At 35.4% G+C, this 23,497-nt stretch overlaps 1 protein-coding gene and 1 long non-coding RNA gene across 2 annotated transcripts; both read right to left on the bottom strand.

Moving 5' to 3' along the window:
* Window positions 1-2,910: 2,910 nt before the first annotated feature.
* LOC138312429 (uncharacterized) lies at window positions 2,911-4,679 on the bottom strand. Its single transcript, XR_011206946.1, has 3 exons — window positions 4,613-4,679; window positions 3,852-3,926; window positions 2,911-3,002 (listed from the first exon to the last, which is right to left on the bottom strand). It is a non-coding gene; the product is annotated as an uncharacterized lncRNA (long non-coding RNA).
* A 4,652-nt stretch (window positions 4,680-9,331) lies between these two features.
* LOC138312426 (uncharacterized) lies at window positions 9,332-10,746 on the bottom strand. The gene is made up of 3 exons (XM_069253304.1): window positions 10,519-10,746; window positions 10,041-10,337; window positions 9,332-9,483 (listed from the first exon to the last, which is right to left on the bottom strand). Exons 1-3 carry the CDS (start codon window positions 10,601-10,603, stop codon window positions 9,332-9,334), a joined length of 534 nt encoding a protein of 177 aa, XP_069109405.1. The 5' UTR covers window positions 10,604-10,746.
* Between the last annotated feature and the right edge of the window lie 12,751 nt (window positions 10,747-23,497).

Below are 23,497 nucleotides of genomic sequence, written 5' to 3'. Positions count from 1 at the left end.
TGTGACAAACACACTGTCACATGCGCGCATTATAGATCTTCCTTTGGCGCGTTGTCGCATCATGGATCATTGGCGCCAGTCGCGACGCCACTTTGCAATGGTGCGGACAATGCGTCATCCGACAGTGCGACAATTCACCAAGCGAAGAGCGACAATGTGACAGTGCGTCAAGCGAAGAGCGACAATGCACCATGCGACAGTTCGACAAGAGGGAGCGACAATGCGGCAAGAGAGAGGGACAATGCGCCAAGAGAGAGGGACAATGCGCCAAGTGATAAGCGAAAATGCGCCAAACGAAGAGGCGACAATGCGCAATGCAATCGTGAGGCAATGCGCTATGCGACACAAAGACTGTCGCATGGCGCAAATTGTCGTACTGCGTAATGTCGCTCTTCACTTGGGAAGCACTGTCGCCTGGATCATTGATAAAGGTGCGACAATGCGTCATGCTTACAGTGCGATAATTTCACTAAGCAAATAGCGACAATGCGACAGTGAGCCATGCGGGAGCGAAGAGCGACAATGCGCCAAGTGATTAGCGAAAATTGTGACAATGTGCAATGCAAACATACTGTCGCATTATGGTATGGGTGCATTGTTGATACTGTCGCCGAAATAAGCCGCCCTTACTAACGACCTGTTTACATCCTTTATTCCTAACATTTACCCATATACAGAGAAAAGTAGCGTACATTTATGATCAAAAGGGGAAATAAGCATTTAAAGAGCATGTATGACCAATTCAAGATACACACAAGAATCGTTCAATATCTTTGTACATATTTGTATGAAATCAAATTTATACTATCGACAATATAATATCTGCACAATATATCATGAATAATGATTGCTCCCCTTCAAATACGTATCCGTATACGTATACGTATACCACTTTTTGCAAATAGCCCTAATAGGGTGTTCGCATTAAGGTTCATGTAACGGCTTTAACCAGTGATATTTTGCAAGCCTATAACTCATTACTGTTCTGCAATTGAACAGAACTAACTTCATTAATTGTTGGTATATACCCTGGCTAACTGTCAGTCTTACTGTGGATATGTAATTTGTGAAGCTGCTTGTAAATTTCAGTAAAATAAGAGAAAAATGTATATTTCTTGAGAAGACATAGAACTCGTGTGAATTGCATTGATGGCACCAAATAACATGCTATCGTGTTCAGTAGTGGACTATGCCGCGGTACTCACAACAGTTTGTTTGGCAAAATTGGACCAGCGAATAGTGCAGGAGCCTATTGTTGTAAATGCAAATGGCTGCTTTAAAATGGCGGATCACAAATATAGCATATAAGAAGACATTTTAATTGATACAAGTGCTCTTATATACAATATAATAGGTACTCTGAACATGACAAGAAGACTATTTTACGAAAAAAATAGTTAAAATGTGGACTTTGAGACTCTTTTCGGAAATTTGCATTTTCCGCCCCAAACAGATCGTTTGAACTATTTTTTTTCGTGGAAAGAGTCTTACCTTGTCATGTTCATAGTACCTTATGGTTGTCTATAAGAACATTTGTATCAATTGAGATAGCTTCTTATATTGCGATATTTTGTTATGATCCGCCATTTACAGCAGCCATTTGCTTTTACTACAATCTGCTCCTGTGCTATATTGCTGGTCCGATTTTGCCAAACAACTGTTGGACAGTACCTGGCATATTCACAAATGAACACGATGGCAATTGGCTTGTTTTTGGTTCCAATCAATGCAATTCACACGAGTTCTATGTCTTCTCCACAGAAATAGCTACATTTTTCTCAATGTTTTTACTGATATGTTACATGCTTAAGCTTCATACATTTTAACATTCAATCATCTGTATGCTCTGTCAAGTTAGGCCAGGGTACAAATCTATTCTCAAACAATTAATGTAAATTTGCTTCTGTTTCACATTGCAGCACAAGTAATGAGTTTTAGGCTTGCAAAAATATCAACTGTTAAAAAGCCTTTACATGAACCTTTAAGCGGTATACGTGTACGCATACGTATACGGGACATGTAGTGAGAGGGGAGCGATCATGTGCAATGTGCTAACACAATGTAACGTTAACCTTGTTACCCTACCCGTTAGGTATCGCATAGTTCACACTGTGACACAGGTACAATATACACGACAGATCCACGCAATGATCGTGGTATTTTTGGTTGAACGAGTAACCTTCCAAAGATAGGAATGGTAGGCTGTATTAACACGCTGTTCTAGTTCTATCATGCAAATTTACGGTAGTATTTGTTAATTTTGAGTTTCAATATTTAAAATACGTAGATAAGAAATATTTTAAGAATAGTAGTCGCTCCCCTACCAATAACATATCCTTATCCGTATTCGTATACGTATAATCGCTGTATTGTAAGTATCCTTATTACAAATGTAACAGGTATCTCAAAACAAAAACAAAAAAATCATCATGATTAGTTAATATAGATCATATCAATAACGAAAAAGATTTCCCATAGGATTAAATAAAAGACTGTTTGGATTAATGAAGGCACGTTTGAATTAAATGAAGACTGTTTTGAAACTAATGAAGGCGTTTTGTATTAATGAAGGCGTTTGAATTAATGAAGGACGTTTGAATTTGCAAAGACGTTTGAATGAAGATGTTTGAATTAATGAAGACGGTTTGAAGCTAAATGAAAGGGCGTTTGTTTTAAATGATGGTGTTTGAATAAATGAAGACGTTTGAAATTAATGAAGAAGTATTGATTTAATGATGGCGTTTGAATTTATGAATGACGTTTGTCATTAATAATAGGCGTTTGGAACTAATGAAGGACGTTTGAACCCTATATGGAAGGCGTTTGCAGTAATGAAGGCATTTATGAAGGCGTTTGAACTAATGAAGACGTTAGAGACCCTAAATCGTATAATGTACACGTGACCAACTCACGTGTGATTTCCTCTGTCTCAGCTCTGTGTCGTGTTCCTGTGGTTTGGACACTAACTTCCCCATCCACAGAAGCATACACGTGGTCGTGGTCTTAAAAGTATTAAAAAATATTAGTAAATTGAACAAACATTAAAACATAGTTCGTATAACCTCTTTTTTTACTGTGTTTACAAATGTTTTGTTTGGTGTTCATAAACCGTTTTCACCTTATGTTCCTTTCAAACTTATCTCTAGGATTACTTAAATTTTTACACTTAATTATCTGATTGCTTGAATTTGTAGGTTAGACTCGGGGTGTTACTGTAATTATAACACTTTACCCTAGATTTCAAAAATTGTTACACCAAGTCAACGACGTTTTAATGTTAAAGTGTATTTAGTGCAACGTTCGATTGTACTAATTTGGAGCGTGATCGCTCAATGGAACAAAGCATGATAATCATTATGGATATCAACTGAAATAGATGCACCAGCGTCGTATTGTTTTGTTTCTGAATAATATACACGAGGTCTGGCCTCGGCCACTGAAAAAGTAAATACGATCCTCAAATGTTAGTTCGTTGGAAAGAAATCCATCAGGCGAACCGGTTCGCTTTAGAAAAAAAGTCGCGTTTCGTTTAACGGAACGTTGTATTCTTACCAAAACAAACGTTGTATTCTTACCAAACCAATTGGAATGTCCCACTAAATGGAACACGTTGTAATCTATTTAATTGACATTATCATCGTGCATGTAGATAAAGTTCAATAGAAAATATCTTAAAACTATGAACTTGAAATTGGATGTGGATCATTGATTGATATGTAACGTTTCCTACTAATTTTATTTCGATATATATTTGTAAGGAGAATTAAGAAATCTAGTAGCATTTTATTCTAAGATTTTCTTTATATTAGATATACAGACTGTTATCTATGAGCAGAACTAGAAGTACTTACTCGAATTACTAGGATCGGTAATAGGGTGGAGTGCATGATTAATGGTTGGACCCTGATCCGGACACCTGTCTTTTACTAAAGGTAACAAATACTAGATAATTAAAGAAGTTCCGCCGCCGACAGATCATACACCATACTCATCATGTAAAATATTTAAGTATGTATATATGTGCCTTATTAACAAAAAATACATATAAAAATACTTTGCTTACAGTGCATGATTCTGTTTAAACAAATACAGAGACATTATTACGGCTTCAAGTTTCTTAATTTTATAATTATAATTTAAAAAAAAAGAGTCAGTGACAAGGATATTAACACAGTTTTCTATTAGCATAGCATTACAAACGCTGGAACTGTCAAATTATCAATACTTTTACCGCAAATATCAAAAAACAAAAAGCGGTGTGAAGCAATCATTTCCCACTGTTTGTATCCTATTGTTATAAATGACGTTCAAATTAGCAATTGATAATTGTAGATTAACTAATCTTTGTAAAGTAATGAAAAAATTATAGTTGTTTTACGCAATGTTGGCAATTGATAATTGTAGATTAACTAATCTTTTGTAAAGTAATGATATATTTTATGCAATGTTGATAAAATTGTTTTATGCAATGTTGGTAAAATTGTTTTATGCAATGTTGATAAAGTTGTTTTATGCAATGTTGGTAAATTCTTGAAGAGAACAAATATCCAACTGCACACATCCAAATAGCTGCAATAAAGATAGGATATTTTACTACGCTACGCATTCTTACCTTGTTTGGCTTTTTGATGTGTTGTTATCCTAATGATTATGATAATCGTAGCAATGATCAAAATTCCAACCCCCCCCCCCCCCCTACTACGAAGCAGAAAGAAAAACGGTAAGTATGATGATGGGTAGCTTAAAGATTTTCCCCCTTTTGGTGGGACATCTGGAAATGATATAAATAAGATATTTCCAAAAGTGCATTTTATGTTTTTTTTTCTAAGAACTTCAAATATAATGACGTTCATGAAAGGTACTGGTAAAATTTTTAACCTGTATTTATCTACGCCTGAATATAGAAGCACGTTAGGTGTGACGGATTTATGCAGTATACATTCAGAGCAAAACATGACCATACAATCAGTATCAGTTTGAAAGCTGATATGGTGACAAATAGGAACTTGGAAAAATATGCATATAAAGTTATCAGACATTGATTAATGATACAGTACTATTGATGTCAACTGTCTAAAATATTGGTGAGGTGATTGATGGTTTGAATGTTTTTACAAACGAAAATAAAATTCATCAACAGTAAACACATTCTGAGTATTGATGAAGCAATGATGTCCCCTGAGGACCCCTGCAGGTTACAATTGTGAAATTTTAGCATTTAATAACTTAAATTAAAAAACAACTTTTGAGCGATTAATCCAATACACTCTGTAACATGTTTCTCAGAAACGCAATATTAAAATACATTTTTGAAAAAAAAAATTGAGTTGCTTCTTCATTTCAGTATCTGTACATACAGTGTAATTTGTTTCTGAAACATGTTACGATCTTTTTAATATCTTACCTAGTGTCCAATACCGTAACTGTGTTGAATTTCCTGATCCCAGCTTATTGGAGACACCCAGTCGAAGTATATATTCTGTATAAGATGTGAGATTACCTATGGTATGTTCCATAAGTGTGCCCTGTCCAGGATCAGGGATACCCAACACACCGGGCCGCCATCCTACGTCCTCGACAGCCATGATATATATGTCGAATATTTGAAGATAACCACCGTCAAAGACTGATGTCCACGTAACCGTTATACTGTTCACTCCTACCTTAGCAACACGGAAATCCGTCGGTGTTTGAGGTACACCTGGAACATTGTATTAAATAGTACATATATTCTTTGTTTGATATAGTATCTTTTTGAGCAGAAGATTAATACAACCTTACATGGGTCTGTCAAGTGGACAAGGATATCTCAACCCGAGTGAAGGATTTTGGCTGGTCAAACCAAGGTTTGGCAGACCCATGTAAGATTATTTTTCTCCCATATTTAAAAAAATATCAGATAACAAATTATTTGTATAGTGTTGACAATTAATGGCGTCCTCAGTAACAATCTACGCATGTATCGATGACGTCATTGTCAAGCGCGTGTTAGCTGCCTTTTCCTTACCCCGGTAAAAGAGTTATCTTTTCCCTAGCAAGCGCGGGATAACCCTGTGAGGTATGAGAGAAAAAAACATTCCGTAATCGGAAGCTGTGTTTTTAATGTCAAGAGCTTGTGCCTTAGAGATACAATGTATCTACAACTGACGTAAAAGTATTATTACTGTCTATTTTAAGCCTATACTTTTGAAGTTTCAAAAGTGTATTAAGTGGTATTTCCGTCTGTTATGTAACCTATGCTTTTGCGATATCCAAAGTATTATTTTCATCTGGTTTAGATTATATCTGGATACTTGGTCACTCTCCTAATTAACAGTTAGGTTACATCTGATCTCGCCTTGGTGACTGTACTGTTACGTATTAATGTATCATATATTTAGACGTCCCGGTGAAAGCAATATCACCATGTATATTGTATACAAATGAACAAACCAACATAACAAAGTACTACGTCAATATGTAGCCCGCATGGGACATGAGCTATTGGCTCAATGGGTCATCGACGTTTTAATAATCTAAAGGTTATTAGTGTTATTATGAACGAACTTTTAATCATTGGATTATACATTATTTCTTTGGCTTGGTTTTCATATTATGTTTGAGAGGTGGAGTAATGTTCCGATTGGATTCATTTGACCGGGACTTTCTTTTGGAATTTGGCAAAACAACGCTAATATGTGCTGTGCTGCTTCATACTACTTATATATGAGGGTTCAAGAAAATATATTGCTTCTCAAACTATTGTCTTAAAGCCAACATCCAGACAGACAAAAAGACCGACGTCTTAAATAATGGACAGACGGATGCATACACTATGCATCATTTGAGTGACAGGTTGGGGTGTTGCAATGTTATAATTCGGCGGCCATGCTTTCAGTGATAGATAGCACTATAAAAAGGACAACTAGCTCACCTATCCAAGAAGACAAAAACACGAACATACCACATGTCTCCCAAAATACACACCTCGCACTTACACACATGCAAACAACACAGAATACTTGTGGAGGGCTCGTCCTAACATGACCCTGGCTTTTAATTAGGACCGTTAATCAATTCAATTTTTTTATATATTTCGATTTCTCGGATCAGATTCATAAGTGCAGTTTGTTTGTAATATCTTGATTCCGTTTGTTCTAATCAAGAATTGATGCCATTATTTTTTCAATTCCTTAGCGGTGTGCAATATAAGCTGTTTGCCAACTGTGTGAATTCCCATACCCCTATGGAATTAAATAAAGTTACATCAATATTGATTACTATTTTTCTGACTACTTGATGAAGTATAATAAAACGTTTAAAAACGTAAAAATTTAAACGTACGATGGTATTTATTTTCCAATGGACTATATTTCCAAATCAATACGCAACGTCTATGTTTCTATTGTGACGTCACGACAACGCTGGATTTTGCGCCATTCTCGGATTTTCATTTCATGTAGATATAGCGAAAATGATTCGGCTAATTAAACAGTTAGAATAAGTTAATGAGAGCAAAATTAAAAAAAATAGATGTCATTGAATTGTGTACAGCTGAACCATTTTGATAGACATATTGCAAAACAAGGTTACCTTCAGGTCGAATCTGGAATGTGAACAGTTAACACCTGTCCTAGGCCGTTTGTGATGTTAACATGATCTTCTCTGTACTCCGTCACTGTCTTAAGCTTCAACAATACCCCTGATGATATATGTGTATAAATTGGTTTTAGAACAGGGAGGCTGCTCACACCTTCAGAGACCAATCAGAAGAGGGACTGGGGTTCGCTATGACTGTCACGTTAATTGGGACTGTATTATAATCTTCCACTTGTTAGTCCAATTGTTCTGTTGCTAGTGGGATAATATTCTCGGCGGTCGGAACCTTAATGCAAAAGATAGTATACATTAAATGTATCACTTTTATGGTGTATTACAGAATAGAAATTATGTAGTATTGTATATTCTAATGCAAAATATCTCGATACAAAATCCTAGCTGACAGGGTATCTTAGAATGATTTATTAAATTATGTTACAAAAATACGACTTTGTGATTTTTTTAAATAATGCTTCTCAAAAACCGTTTTTTGAGAAAATCCTTAGTTATGACAGTGCCACTTTTACGCAAGTTGTGTAGCTAATTTTATTTTGCTCTTCTTGCATAGCTACTCTTTTGTTTTTTTGCTTTCTTTATTTTATTCCCCAATAAAAAAATAGGGGGATGTCGGGGTTTGGACCATGGCTTCATCCCTCTTACAAGATGTAGCCTCTCACAGGAGGTATCTTTCTTTCATGTGATGCGACTAGGGATTCATTGTCAGCTAGATCCCATAATACTTCAATATGTTCAAGATAGATTAATCATTTATCTGTTCCAAATGGTTAAATCTCGGAAGATAACATTAAAATGTTTCAGGAATGATAACACGTGCAAACTTTTTCCGAATTTTTTTGGTGTAACACACTTGAAGATATCGACCATTAATTGGAATACTGTCGTTATTTTGCTATTTTCTTGCCATGCATGGGATTTGTTTTTAATTTCAGATTACCTACAGCTAAACACTTCGTGTAAAATACTTGTAGGTAATACATAGTGGACAGCTTCCAACTGCTAGGTGAACACTGACTGATATCACATGTGTTAACTCACGCGCTTTTTAAGGCGTTTGTGAGCACATTTGAATTCTAGTAGAAAAAAAATCTGTCCTCAGTAAGAAAATAAATCAGAAACGATTTTTTGAAATACATCTGAATTGAATGACTTTTAACTTGCAATTTTAGTTTAAAGTCAGAACTACGTGAAAACAAACAAGCGAACATTGTATTTGGACTGAGCTACAAACTAATACGGACACTGATATTCGAACATTACATATAGGCAGTATTAAACACGTTTGAAGCAAATCAAATATCTAGTCCATTACACAAAGCGACATCTTGGTGGAAAGCTATAGACTTCGCAACTCTGTATTACTTTTAAAAATACCCGAACGTTATTTTAGCCCCAGAATTGCATTTTTTATCGATCTCGAACAGTTTTATCGTTTCAACGTGTCTTTCACAGTGTACACAATATCAATACACAATGCAATATTTTCAGTTACCACAGAATCGAACTAATGCTTAAATAATTGCAACTGGTCAATAGTTCACATACAAGCAACACGAAGCTCAAACGCTGGTCATAACGGTAGGCGTCATCGCTGTTATCTCTGAAGGACTTCGACGCTCTGACAATATACTCCCCTGTTTGGTTACACCGAAGATTGTTTAGATGTATCCTGTTATGTTCCCTGCTGTATGGGTGGCTTCAGCTCTGGCGACAGTTTGTTGTTCATATAATAGGATTACTTCATGTAGTTGTGTTGCTGTTTGATGTCTACCATGATGTCACACCTATCTGCCTCTGGCGGGGTGACTGAGATCAACGTACCGCGTACTTGTAATAAATGTATGTATGTTTCGCACTGGAACCTAAGAACTGTGATTCGAGGTGGAGCTGAGGAAAAAGGCAATCGGGGACATATGTAAATTATTCATCGTTCATATAATTTATATAAAGAAGTTGTATTGGTAAATTTATGTATACGACGTGTTATAATTCATCTCATTTTTATCATTATATTGATCAAACTATTGCGACTAAAAACTACGATTTTTAGGTAAAAATGTAAATTACATTAACTATTTTGTTGTCATAACACGTGTCATAACTATGTAATAGCACGGTGTCATAACACGTGTTCATAACTATGTAATAATAGCACGTGTCATACATTAGGCATAACACGTGTCATAACTATGTCATAGCACGTGTCATACATTAGGCATAACACGTGTCATAACTATGTTATAGAACGTGTCATACGCTCATCGTTACTCTACGCTATATTGCGATCAACCCTGGGCCTTCGACGATGCAGTGCGTTTGATTTGCATGGAGACATTATCATTCGATAGACTTATGATGTCAAGTATACACTGTTAAGACTGAGGAAATAGTTAAACGTTGCGTTTGATCATTACCAGATTGTGTGGTCTACTTTAATGTCTTACCCAAAGTCCAATACCGTAGCTGTGTTGAATGTCCAGATCCCAGCTTATTGGAGACGTCCAGTCTAAGTATATATTCAGTATTTGGCATGAGTTCCCCTATAATGCATTCCATTCGTGTCCCCTGTCCAACATCTGAAATGTTCAATATACCAGGTTCCCATCCATCGTCCCCTACGATCATTACATATATGTCGAACATCTGAGGATACCCACCGTTAAAATTGGATGTCCACTCAACCGTGATATATTCAATGCCTACCTTGGAAACATGGAAGTCCCCAGGCGTATACGGTAGATCTGAAACATTGATGTTATCATTTTATGTTACCTTAATTGGTAAAATTTCACTACACAATTAGTGTAGATATTAATGTAATAGACTGGATATATCAAAAGCTGATAGTTTCACTCTCGTGAAAAAATCCAAAACATTTTATAACACTGCGAAAAATGTAGCAAAAAAAAAATAAAAGTGTACCTTCAGGTCGAATTTGGAATTTGACAGTTAACACCTGTCCTAGGCCGTTAGTGATGTTAACATGATCTTCTCTGTACTCCGCCATTGTCTTAGCTTCAACAATACCCCTGATGATGTATGTGTATAAGTTGGCTTTTAGAACAGGGAGGCTGCTCACACCTTCAGACCATTCAAAAGACGGACTGGGGTTCGCTATGACTGTCACGTTAATTGGGATTGCAGTATATCTTTTCCCTTGTCAGTCCAACTGTTCTGTTGGTACTACTGACGTACTACTCGAGGAGCACCTAAAACAAAACGCGTACATGTGTTTACAAGGAAGAGTTCTTGTAAAACAGTTAAGTCAAAAAGTACTTTCTTTTAGCCGTCCCTTTCAATAGAGACTTATAATTATTGCTTTTCTTGCATGCAAACAAACATGTACTTTCAATATTACCCGAAATTCACCTAATATGTTGTGATCGACATGGAACCGATATTTCGTATTAATAGACCGTATCAATGGCATGATATATTTGAGTAAAATATTTCATTTGATAAAATACTAATAGTATATTCTACAATGTACAAGAATACTAAACGTAATATTTGTAAACCAAATATTGCTGAACGATTTCAGTCGAGCACCATGTAACTTACAAGAGACGTGAAGACCGAACAATCCCTCGGAATGATGTACTGCTGTTATTTTTTCTTTGAAGAAGTTGGTTGCCCTGACAACATAAGTCCCCGTATGGATACACTGAGGGTTATCTACGTGTATGCTGAATCTTCCCGTAGTACCGTTGGCTACACCCGTGCCGACTATATGTTTGCCCATGTAATAGAGTGACGTCAGAATTCGGGTTGCTGTCGACGTCAACTCTGAGAACCAATTTTATTGCTTCGGGAAGTGTGATGACGTCACTTGTATTGATTGGTTGGAATTGATCAGTTTTCATCGAAATACATCATATTAGTGATTCTTGGGTGGATCTGAAGAAATGAATTTTAGGCACATGACAGGTTGATTGTTGGTATTTGCTAGTGAATTTTATAGTCGTGACAAGATTTATCAATTTCGTATCACTATGGATTTTTTTTTTGTATTTGAAAGCATAACACACTTCATAAGATACCGTGTTGTAAAATGGTTTTCGAATAAATAATACTTACAATATACGCTTACAGTGAAGTTACGTTCCATCATCGACGCAGTGAAATCCTACATTTTCGGGCAATCTTACTTTTACAGGTATAAGTTTATCTCCCTTGTTTTGGTTGGGGCATTTGTCCAATAACCGTGACTGATTATCAGAAGTCTGATGAACTGGTAATAAAACGCCTTCTCTCCACCACTCTATCACACAGCTGGGGTTACAGTCAGTGCTACAGACAACGGGACAACACACATCCCCCATAATCATCGGAGACAGACTTCCGGCGCCATCTATGTCAACAAACTGAGGACCGTCTGTTAAATAATTGTAAAATAAGTGCACATTGAGATGGTATCACAATGATGTAAAACATGGTTATAACGAATACTCTGGGGACGGACCAATATAATCCACTTCGTTCATAGTTATAATAAATACACACATGTATATAGGATCTTAAGATACTTTTTATCACATATTTACAACAAACCTACATAGAATATTTCGTCCAAATAAATCACGAAAATCCAGCTGCAAACCGCCATTTTGTACCGCGATTTTCGAAATCCTGACGACATCTTTATTGTTTCTAATCATTAAACAACGAATTTCCAGGTCATATTTCAGTGAAATATGTAGCAATATTACACAGGCAAATTCACTGATTATTAGGCAGATTATATGGAATACATGTATATCTATATATATATATATATATATTATATAGGAACATTCCTGAATAATAAAGATTACTACAATATAACCATGATTGTACTGCATGCGTGTTCGCCATCAAGGTGTTGTACTGTATTTGTATTTGTATTTATATACCATGGTATCAAAAGTTGATGTATGCAATGCATTAACTATCAACATGTTCTGTGTTCTGAGACCAATGGTCACATGTTTTTTATCATGAATATATATAATATAAAAAGAAATAATCTAGTATCGGTTATTTGTCTCTACCCGTAACTGATCATTCGCGCGTGTATATCAATAAGTAACTGCCTGTTGCTATGATGTTTAAAATCACTTGAAACATACTTTCTTTTCGTATAACATTGTCGTTGAGGTTTTTTTTTTTCTGATTGGTTATCCCTCATTTGTTATTAACGGATATGTTTTAATGGATCACCTTTATCACATATACCATACTTACAGCGAGGTGTAAGTTGGAACTCGTCACTCTCCATTGAGGGCGGCCCGCTGTATCCTTGTGTTTCCTCTATCGCCTGACAGGTGAATCTATTATACCTGTCGTTCGGCACCGTTGACTTGATAATAAGACAAGAACTGTTGGCACTAAACCTTAATTGGGTAGCAAGTGTTCCGTTGATTCTCCAAGTAAACCTTAATGTCAGGTCGTGTGTATCTGGCTTGCTTCGTGAAGTAGAATTGCAACATAGAGTAACTGCTTCAGGTACAACCGGGGATACTGTATCGGCTTTGATGTGTGGATTCATTGGGGTATCTGGAAATGAAGGAAATGAGTTTTTTCTGTGAGTTGAGAAACATTTATTTACTATATGTATAACAGGTACTTCGGCAAACTTTTGTCAACCATATGACGATCGCATAGGTGTTGTTTAACGAACAATTTGCAAAAAAAACTTTTAAGTCAACCGTTTACCTTTTAAATAACCTTTGCACTGATGTTATTATTGGATGATAGCACGATAACATTAGTTAATAATCACCGTACGGAGTGCAACTTTGTGTAAGATCTCGAACAACATCACTATAATTTACAATATTTACTATTAGCTTTAATTTGTGTATGATGTTTCTTGTAAACATGGTGATGACTTCAGCAAAATAATACTTTACTTTACTGAACTTTTTTACTGAATTGGTTGGTGTTTGGAATCCCGGAGCAGAGGTATGAAAGTGGTGTTGAAAAGAATGAACTTGGGTAAAAAAACGATTAACGAAGTTTTAAATGAATGCGAAATGAACTTAACAAAAAAAACGGGGTACATGTAAAGGTTATACGGATAGGAAAACCAGATAAAGACAAAACGAGACCATTTCTAGTTACTCTGGGGTAAAAGGGATCAAACATGACATTTTTTGGTGCCACGTTATCATTTGTCAACGTCATCAATAATCGAATGACGTCATACTATGTTGTGATCCGCCGCTCGACGTCCAAACTGGTGTTGGAAAGCGTATGTGTCGTGGTCTTTGTGTTTCAAAATAAGTGACTGGTTCATGCAGGGTGTAAAATCGACATGAAATACTTATAATAAAAAAATATATGTAATGCATTTTGATAAATAGGATTTCACAGATGAGTTTAGCTAATTAAACGCGTCGGAAACGGACTTGCACTTGATTACAATGCCTGCAGATCATTACTTTTGCGGGAAGGAAACGGCACCATGACGTGCGCATGTTTTTATATATAGTCCAACAATGAGGTTTATGTTATTGGAGCAACTAAAATTAAAACAAATTGAAAAATCAAACTCAATAAGTCGTTAAATGAGTAACATTTCACCCTAAAGATATTTCCAATTAGAAAAGATTAATACCAATAGATTCTTTATTAAAATTTCACATTTGAATATTAATTAGTACTTTTTTGCTTTCTTACTACACCCTATTTGCATATTTCAGCAAATACAGGTTATCTTATCCTCACCGTATTTCTATCGGCTAAATGCGAATATTATTGTGGTAGAAACAGCCACAAGACTCCTGGATGTTGAATATTGAATTTATTCCTCACTCGTCAGTTTTTTTTAAAGTAACAAAAGACACAGGCTAAAGCCCGTGTCTTTTGTAACTTTAAAAAAAAACAACTCACTCGTGTGGAATAGATTCAATATTCAACAACCACTCATTGTGTAAGCTCTATTTGTATCACTACAGAAGATGTTTTCAACCCTGTACGTGCGAAGCATGCTAATCAGAAGATACAATGTGGTTATATAAGGCTTCCCTCTATCTATCACATAAAAAACCCAGAAAATGGCGTGATTCGACGTCAAATTTGTTTCCACTCAAGACTTCCATGGTCATTCCAGACCATATAGGGAGCTCAATCTATCACATCTGTAAGTAGTTTAATGAATATAAAAACAATCAACATTTTAACATGCTCTAAACACTCCCATCTCAGAGCATTATCATTTCCATTTTTGTGTCGCCTGCAACGCAAGGGCGACACTTAGGTATCGCTATGTCGGCGTCGGCGTCGTCGGTGTCGGCGTCGGCGTCCGGGAAACGGTTTCTGTGCGATAACTGAAGTATTTATTGTCCGATTTCAACCAAATTTGGTATATAGCTTTATATCAATGAGATCTCGAATGAGTTCGATAATGGTCAAAATCCGTCAATATTTGCAAGAGTTACGGAACTTTAAAATCTTCAAAACAGAAAAATCCATGGTTTCCGCTCGATAACTTAAATATTTATCGTCCAATTTCAACCAAATTTGATATGTTGCTTTATTATTAACGAGATCTTAGATGGGTTCGATACTGGTCTAAATCTGTCAATATTTGCAAGAGTTACGGGACCTTAAAAAATAGTCGAAACATGGCTTCCGCTTGAAAACATTAGTATTTATTGTCCGATTCCAACCAAATTTGGTATATTGCTTTATATCAATGAGATCTTAGATGGGTTCGATACTTTTCAAAATCCATCAATATTTGCAAGAGTTATGGAACTTGATTACTTCACCTAAATTATTAACAATATTTTCAACTGTAAATAACTATTTTTTTGTGATGCTGTGCAGGCGACACATCCACTTCCGTGGAATTCTTGTGTTTTATAGGGAGCTCAATCTATTACATATGTACGTAGTTTGATGGGTGTGAAAACAATCAACATTTATAACATGCTCTAAACACTCCTGTCTCAGAGCATTACCATTTCCATTTTATTGCACGCCTGACTTCATGTTACCCTCGAACACAGTAATCAGATTAGTATTGGTTTCTTTCGTTTTTTTCTGTTGCTAATTTTTGGTTCTTCTCATTCTATTTAAAGATTAAGTTTTTATCGCAGACATGCAGCTATAGTTATTTCTGTCGGGAATAAAGATGTTTTTACTACTAGTAGTATTTTCCAAGGTCTTCAATAGAGAGTACCAATTTTGGGATTGTATTTTCTTTATCTATTGATCTGATAATACATACTCTCTAATCAGGTAAATTTCCTAATGGTTTATTTTAAGATATTATACTTTGGACATTTTGAATTAATAAACAAATAGGTTTTGTCATGGAGAGATATTTAAAAAGTATTACCAATCGAATTGTCATTATAAATGTGATTAAAACGAACACCTCAGACGTGTCTCTAATATCACAAAAGTTCCAATTCTTAGAAAGTAATGGCGGCCATTGTTGGCTTTAAAAAAGAGAGGTTTTGCTATGGAGGGATTTCGTTGACTTTTGGTGTGACAAGAGATACAAGAACTATATTAATTTCAGGGGAGAAACCAATATCAAAATTTTGTCTAACCTTGAATGGAGGAAAAAAAGAATTGCCTGGCCTAAAAATAAAACAAAATATTTTATAATTATGTATGTTTTGTGTTAATAAGGCATATATACATGATTGAACATAACATATTGTCATAAATGATAAACATCAAGATAATGCACTATGTCGGTGGCGCGACATCTTTAAATGGTAATATAGGAGACATTTTTCACCGATACTGTGATTTGATAATAGTACCTACCTGTAACAAACTAGTAGCTTCTCTCTACCGTAATGTTACCATTCAACATCTTAATAAAGTAGGGACCAGCATGGATGAAGTCCACACGATTTATCATCAACACGGGCGTTTGTGTTTTGTCAGGCGGACTCTCACACCCGTCCTGTGTGACAGAAGCACCGTCAATTTCACCAAAACTGGCGTAGAAGAGGGTTGTATTTCTAAACATAATCTGTGATATTCTGTCAGCTGGCGGCTTTGGAAGGTACAATTTTATGTCATTGTGCCCCTGTCTCTATATGATCACCCTAGGCCCTATTACCTGTAATATGAAAAGAGTGCTGAATCAAAGTAATATTAAAAACGTGTTGAATCAAAGCAATAAGAAAAACATGTTTAATCAAAGTAATATTAAAACGTGTTTGAATCAAAGCAGCATAAGAAAAAACATGTTTAAACAAAGTAATATTAAAAACATGTTGAATCAAAGCAGTAAGAATAACATGTTTAATCAAAGTAATATTAAAAACATGTTGAATCAAAGCAGTAAGAATAACATGTTTAATCAAAGTAAATATTAAAAACGTGTTGAATCAAAGCATTAAGAATAACATGTTTTAATCAAAGAAATATTTAAAAACGTGTTGAATTCAAAGCAGTAAGAATAACATGTTTAATCAAAGTAATATTAAAAACGTGTTGAATCAAAGCAGTAAGAATAACATGTTTAATCAAAGTAATATTAAAAACGTGTTTGAATCAAAGCAGTAAGAATAACATGTTTAATCAAAGTAAATATTAAAAACGTGTGAATCAAAAGCAGTAAGAATAACATGTTTAATCAAAGTAATATTAAAAACGTGTTGAATCAAAGCAGTAAGAATAACATGTTTAATCAAAGTAATAATAAAAACGTGTTTAATCAAAGCAGTAAGAATAACATGTTTAATAGCAAAGTAATATTAAAAACGTGTTGAATCAAAGCAGTAAGAATAACATGTTTAATCAAAGTAATATTAAAAAACGTGTTGAATCAAAGCAGTAAGAATAACATGTTTAATCAAAGTAATAAATTAAAAACGTGTTGAATCAAAGCAGTAAGAATAACATGTTTAATCAAAGTAATATTAAAAACGTGTTGAATCAAAGCAGTAAGAATAACATGTTTAATCAAAGTAAATATTAAAAACGTGTTGAATCAAAGCAGTAAGAATAACATGTTTAATCAAGTAATATTAAAAAACGTGTTGAATCAAAGCAGTAAGAATAAACATGTTTAATCAAAGTAATATGAAAATCGTGTTGGTTCAAGGTAACAAGAAAAATCCTGTTGAATCAAAAACAAAACGCACATAGACTACCAATGTTGATGCTGTTAGATTGGATGTGTGGATTAATATCGTGATAAACTAATTAATTTTGATATTCTGATATTCTAAATAATTATGATATTCTGTAATTTGATGTTATAATTGACTTGGCAGTAAATCTATCTACTGGAAGAGGTAATGGACATAATAAATTGAATAAACCTTTTCATCCAAATATATGTCGAGATTTATTCTTGGAAATTTGGGACAAGTGATTTTGATTTAATTTGGGTTAGCTATGAACTAAAGGTACATATGCGTTGCTTCATAAATGCATCTTGAAATCGTGTTTCAATGTGCTTAATTTCATACCCTACATCAGTAAATCAATTATTTGTTTGTTTTAGATTATGAATGTACTGTATTCTTAAACCACTTCACGGTTAGACTACAATCAGACTTTTTTTTTGTTTTAGCTGTACTAACACAATGATGAATATAGAGGTTACACAACGAGTGGCTGTTGGATATGGAATTTATTCCACACGAGTGAGTTATATTTTTTAAAAGTTACAAAAGACACGAGCTTTAGCGAGTGTCTTTTGTAACTTTTAAAAAAATAACTTACGAGTGTGGAATAAATTCCATATCCAACAACCACGAGTCGTGTGACCTGTTTCTACCACAATTATATCCGCTTTTAGCCGATAGAAATACGACGAGGATAAGTACGCTATCCAACAGCAGTTTTGGCGTCAAGCGGCGATCACAGCATAGCATGACGTCACTCGATTATTGATGACGTTGACAAATGATGACACGACACTCAGAAAGACGTATAGTTCGGTCAAAGTTCACCGTATCAGCCAATCAGAATGCGTACAGAGTTTATACCACGTGTGGTATAAACAAATTGTTAATCAACAGCTGCATCGTTTATTTGATACCCTGAGAGTTGAATAACACTGACTACTGTGGTAGAATATATCAAATATTTCAACCGTTGTAAGGAAGGCTCTGGGTTCTGTCCACTGGCCAAGACACATCAAAGTCCATAAAAGTTGTAGTTTCTACTCCTGCTTAGCGCTCAACATACATGAAGTAGGACGACAGGTTCGCCCGTTGTCAGTATAATGTGACCGGGTGTGGTGTGTTGCTTGGTGTCTTCGGCGGCATGCTTGCATTGATATAGCACTATGAAAAAGGGCAATGATAGTAATCACGTAAAACCCGATTTTACGCCAGTCTCCCACAAAAAACCCGACCTTGCATCCTCATGCACGCTTCCCTTGACCCGAGCTGTTAATAAGACCGGAGTAATCCACTCAATTCAAACAAACAAATAAGATTTTACGTATCAATAATAATATTAAAAACTAATTAATTGCGCCAAGCGAAAACAAATCCATATCACTATGTCCTAATAGTAATTAAGTAGCTGATCAGTCGCATAATATTTAAAGAGCAAAATAAATTTCATATGGTCACTTTTTGTTATTGAATTGACGTAGACACATATATATACACTTAAATGCATTGAACCGCAAAACAGTTGTTCTGGTACGCGTTTATATTATGAATTTCAGATGTCTATTGATAGTTTCATTACCGCACAATGATTGTATATTATTTAGGTATTCTGGCACGTTTATGGATTGTGTATTTAACTCAAACTGTTCTAATGTTTATTTAGATTCATGTCCCTTTAAACATCAGTTTCAAGAAAATGCTGATTATCGTTTTGTGCTGTCATACATACGGGCCGTGCATCTTCTTTAAGCTATTTCTCGAATACAAAAAAAATAATCAGAACGTCTGAATGCTGAAGACTGTATACTAACTCATAACAGCGCAGGGCGATTTAATTTTGGCGGATATCGTTTTCGATATAGAAATATCGGAAAAAAATATATTCGTCGGGTATTTCCCCCGGGTCCAAAACAGATAGCGAATTTGAAGAAACAAATTAACGATTCAATAATGTCAAGGATGTAATAGATTTAATCACCAACCACACACGCCTAGGTCAATAATTACCATTTTTGTATTCCGGTGTGTTTGATTAACCTATATTACTGGCGTCGAATTATTAGAATCAATCAAGGCGGCAAGTATGCATCACCTTCTTTGACTATAGTAGAATTTTGAAAAAAAAATATAGAAGAGAATGTTACTTCTACTAATACAGACAGATTGCAGCCAAGCAGACGTGTTAATTCGCCTGGGTCGAAATGAGATGTTCAACATGGAGTGAACACCATAAAATTTTACGGTAATACAACTATGCGTTTCCACCCAACTTTCTCCCACAACCAACTTTTTATCATAGTTATAGTCTCTGCATTTCATGGTCCTAATCCCTGAGAAATATTTACAACCAGAAGATGAGAGGAAAGATAAACACTCCAAAGGAATAGCGTTATTTTAGGAGTTTGCAAAAAAAAGCTTGTATCCTCGAAAATAAATGAAACTTGACCTCCAAATTCTAAGTGTAATTTTAAAGAAAGAGACATTTCAAAAAAGAACAGTGTAGCGAAGCGTGGAAACTGTTTGAAATCAGTAGGGGATCTTCTTACCGTTGACAATGCAATTAATAAGCAGCCAAGCACGAAAACCATCAGTGACCCTCGTACGACCGAGACAAGATGCGAAAAAAAAGGACAGAATGTATTACCGCTATATTTCTTTAAAAGGAATTATGTGTGAAAATCGCACGAATGAAGTAAACTAATATATAAGTATTATTCCTCAAGTTGACATCACAGAACTTAAATACGGACTAGTGAGAAGGTGTTTAAAAACGAATGTGTATTAAAACGGATGTAGTATTGTCCCCAAATGTTTTGTATATTCTGTTTTATGTTGATTATAGTTTTCTAAAAACGGATACATATAAATCATAAAGGGAGTACGATCCTGTGTTTGAATAAGATTCTATTCTTCAATTTTATTATACAAGGACACACTATTGTGCAATCCTTTGCGCATAAATACATAAGTAGCTTCATAAGTCCTTCTATCGCGCTAGCGTGCCTTTAATCTTACCTATGGAGTCTTACCATGATACATTTTTCAATGTCATGGAAATGTCATAATATAAGAATCACTGGTACTTCCCACATAAATGGTCAGTGGTTAGGGTTATTGCCAGATTCACGGAAACTGGCATGGTATAAGTCAACGGAAGGTCCACCATAGTAAGTTCACAATAAGGCCACGGAAATGTCACTTCAGGGTGAGTGAGGTTGCTATTCCCTCTCTCTTCACCTCTCGTGTTAATAATCCCCTGTCCTAAACAGGAGTGTCAATCAAGTCCAAGCCTCTTTTACTTTAATCAACCACCTAAAAAAAATCTCTAATTTCCGCATGATTGACAATAAAAAAATGAATGTTAATGTAAGCTAAACACCCCAGCCACTGCAATATCAACTCGCCCCCCCACGAATGCTAGCACATGGTAGTTGAAGTATTTGGATGCAACATCATCGTCCATAGCTGCGTCATTATACTTTCACACACCTTAATCTACCCCAGGCCGCGCCCTGCACCCAGTGATAGGGTAAAGCGTTAAGTGGTAGTGAAATACATTACAACTACCAAGCGACCTAGAGAGGGCACAATTCAAGTTGGCCTGCTATACCCATACCAAGACCACAATGTCCCATCCCTTATTATTGTTTTAACACTAAAGCGACAGGGTCCGTTTCTTCAAAGGGGACGGCTAGGGAAGTTCCACCGGAATCTAATTAGCCAAAATTATATCGTATACTAGGGTGCAGAATCGAACAGATAATCTGTCTATACTACAACGAATATATATCAATTTTAAGATCATGCGGCGCCTCTATGCTGGACAGGAGGCATCCGCTTGTCTGTATACATTATCTCGCCATCCTTCACTGAGGTTAGCATCAACGGACAAAACCCTCCAAGCAAGATGCAATGTAAATCGTTTGAATTTCAAATTGCTTTTGATTTTTTGCTGAAACCAATATGAATTGTTTTATATTTTTTCAACACCTTATACGTCCACCCACTTCTTTTCCTCGAAACATAAGAAAAAATCGGGGTTTTTTTTCTTGAAAGAAAATACATAATCTACGACAATTTATACCGTGGGCGTTCCATTGAGGTGACAATACCAAACAAATGCAAGATTTTAGTTTGCGTGAATCTTTGATAATGAGTACACATTGAATTTCTTTGTGTTGTACCTCTAATGCATTGAAAAAGAGACAACAATGCGGCGGAGTAATTATAGGTGAGGGGCTGAACGTTGGTTTGCGAGTTCCTATTCCAAGTTCCGTTTAATAAACGGAACTATGGAACCAGACCCCGAGTCCGTTTGAAACTTAAACGGAACTAGGGGAACCAGACCCGAGTTCCGTTAAACTTAAACGGAACAAGGAACCAGGACACCAGTGTCTGTGATGGGCGTTAACTTAAATAAACGAACTAAGCAGAGAACCAGACACCGAGTTCCGATTAAGCTATAAACGGAACTAGTGAACCAGACCCGAGTTCCGTTTCAGCAAACCCATACTGGTCAAAACGAGCCGAGTTCCGAGTTTAGAAGGATTCCTATCACTAACTGCATGTATATTCCAATTACCTATTATATAGCAGAAACTCGAACTTAAGAGCTTCCTATGAATCAGACAGAGCAAGTAATTAAGATCTATGACCTCCAGGATGTTCCTTTAAAGCGGATCTGAATCCCGTATACCTCAGATCCGTTTAACTTAAACGGAACTAAGACCCAGACCCGAGGTTGTTCCGTTTAAGCTTATAATACTGAACTTGGAACCATACCACCAGGTTCCGTGTTAAACAAACCATAACTCACTGGGCCACGAGCGGAGTTCACCGATTTATTATGATTTCCGATCTCTTAACTCTATGTTTCAATTACCTATTATATTACAGAATTCGAGAACTAGAGCTTACCATTGAATAATACAGCAAACAAGAATTCATCTCTATTCAACACAAATTCACCTTAAACGAATCTGACCCCTAGACTTCCATTTCCGTTTAACTTAAAACGGAACTAGGAACCAGACCCTATTTCCGTTTAAGCTTATACGGAACTAGGAACCCAGAGCCACATTTTTCCCGTTTTAAAACAAAAATAACTGGTCAACGAGCCGAGTTTCCGCTTTATTAGAATTCGCTATCTCTAACTGCATGTTTCAAATTACCGTATTAATATACAGGAATTCGGAACGATAGAGCTTTCCATGAAATAATAATAGAACAGAATCACTATCTATAACCAGATTTCCTTAAACGGAACTGATTACCTAGAACCTCAGTTCGTTTAACTTAAACGGAACTAGGAACCCGCAGGAATATGAAAGAGAGACACAATTAAATTCATAAAACACAATGAATAAATTAGGTAGGAAACAAGACAAAAAAAGAGACATAGATAACTCTAATAAAAAAAAAGAAAAGAAAAACAGAGAAAAAACAAAAAAAAAAAGACGAAACCATCATTCAAAAAACGAAGAAATGAGGAGAAGTTCAGAAGATAAACAGAAAAAACAAGTACTAAATACATACACCAATAAGAGGGAACAGAAAACAAAAAATAGAGAGCAAGCAAATTCAAACAAAAGAAATAAAAAAAGAAAAAAGAAAACGAAGAAAGAAGATAGCAGATAAAAATAAATAGAATAGAGAAGAAATGATAAAAAAAATAGTAAATAAAAAAGAAAAATAAAATTAGATAACGAAAGATAAAGAAAAATAGAAAATAAAAGAATAATAAGTGGATTCAAAAAACAATAAAAAAAAACAAATAACAGAAAAGAAGAAGAGGAGATAATATAAAACATCAAAGA

This window comes from Argopecten irradians, unplaced genomic scaffold (assembly GCF_041381155.1).
Source record: "Argopecten irradians isolate NY unplaced genomic scaffold, Ai_NY scaffold_0316, whole genome shotgun sequence".
Lineage (NCBI taxonomy): Eukaryota > Metazoa > Mollusca > Bivalvia > Pectinida > Pectinidae > Argopecten > Argopecten irradians.
This window is presented reverse-complemented; position numbering and strand designations above follow the sequence as displayed.

What these genes read in the sequence shown, in the direction of transcription:
- LOC138312426 (XM_069253304.1), bottom strand. Translation starts at nt 10,603, where the DNA reads ATGGCGGAGTACAGAGAAGATCATGTTAACATCACTAACGGCCTAGGA. An exon ending in ATTCCAAATTCGACCTGAAG is followed by an intron (nt 10,338 to 10,518) that starts GTACACTTTTAT and finishes TCAATGTTTCAG; the next exon opens with ATCTACCGTATACGCCTGGG. An exon ending in GCTACGGTATTGGACTTTGG is followed by an intron (nt 9,484 to 10,040) that starts GTAAGACATTAA and finishes CTTTTTCCTCAG; the next exon opens with CTCCACCTCGAATCACAGTT.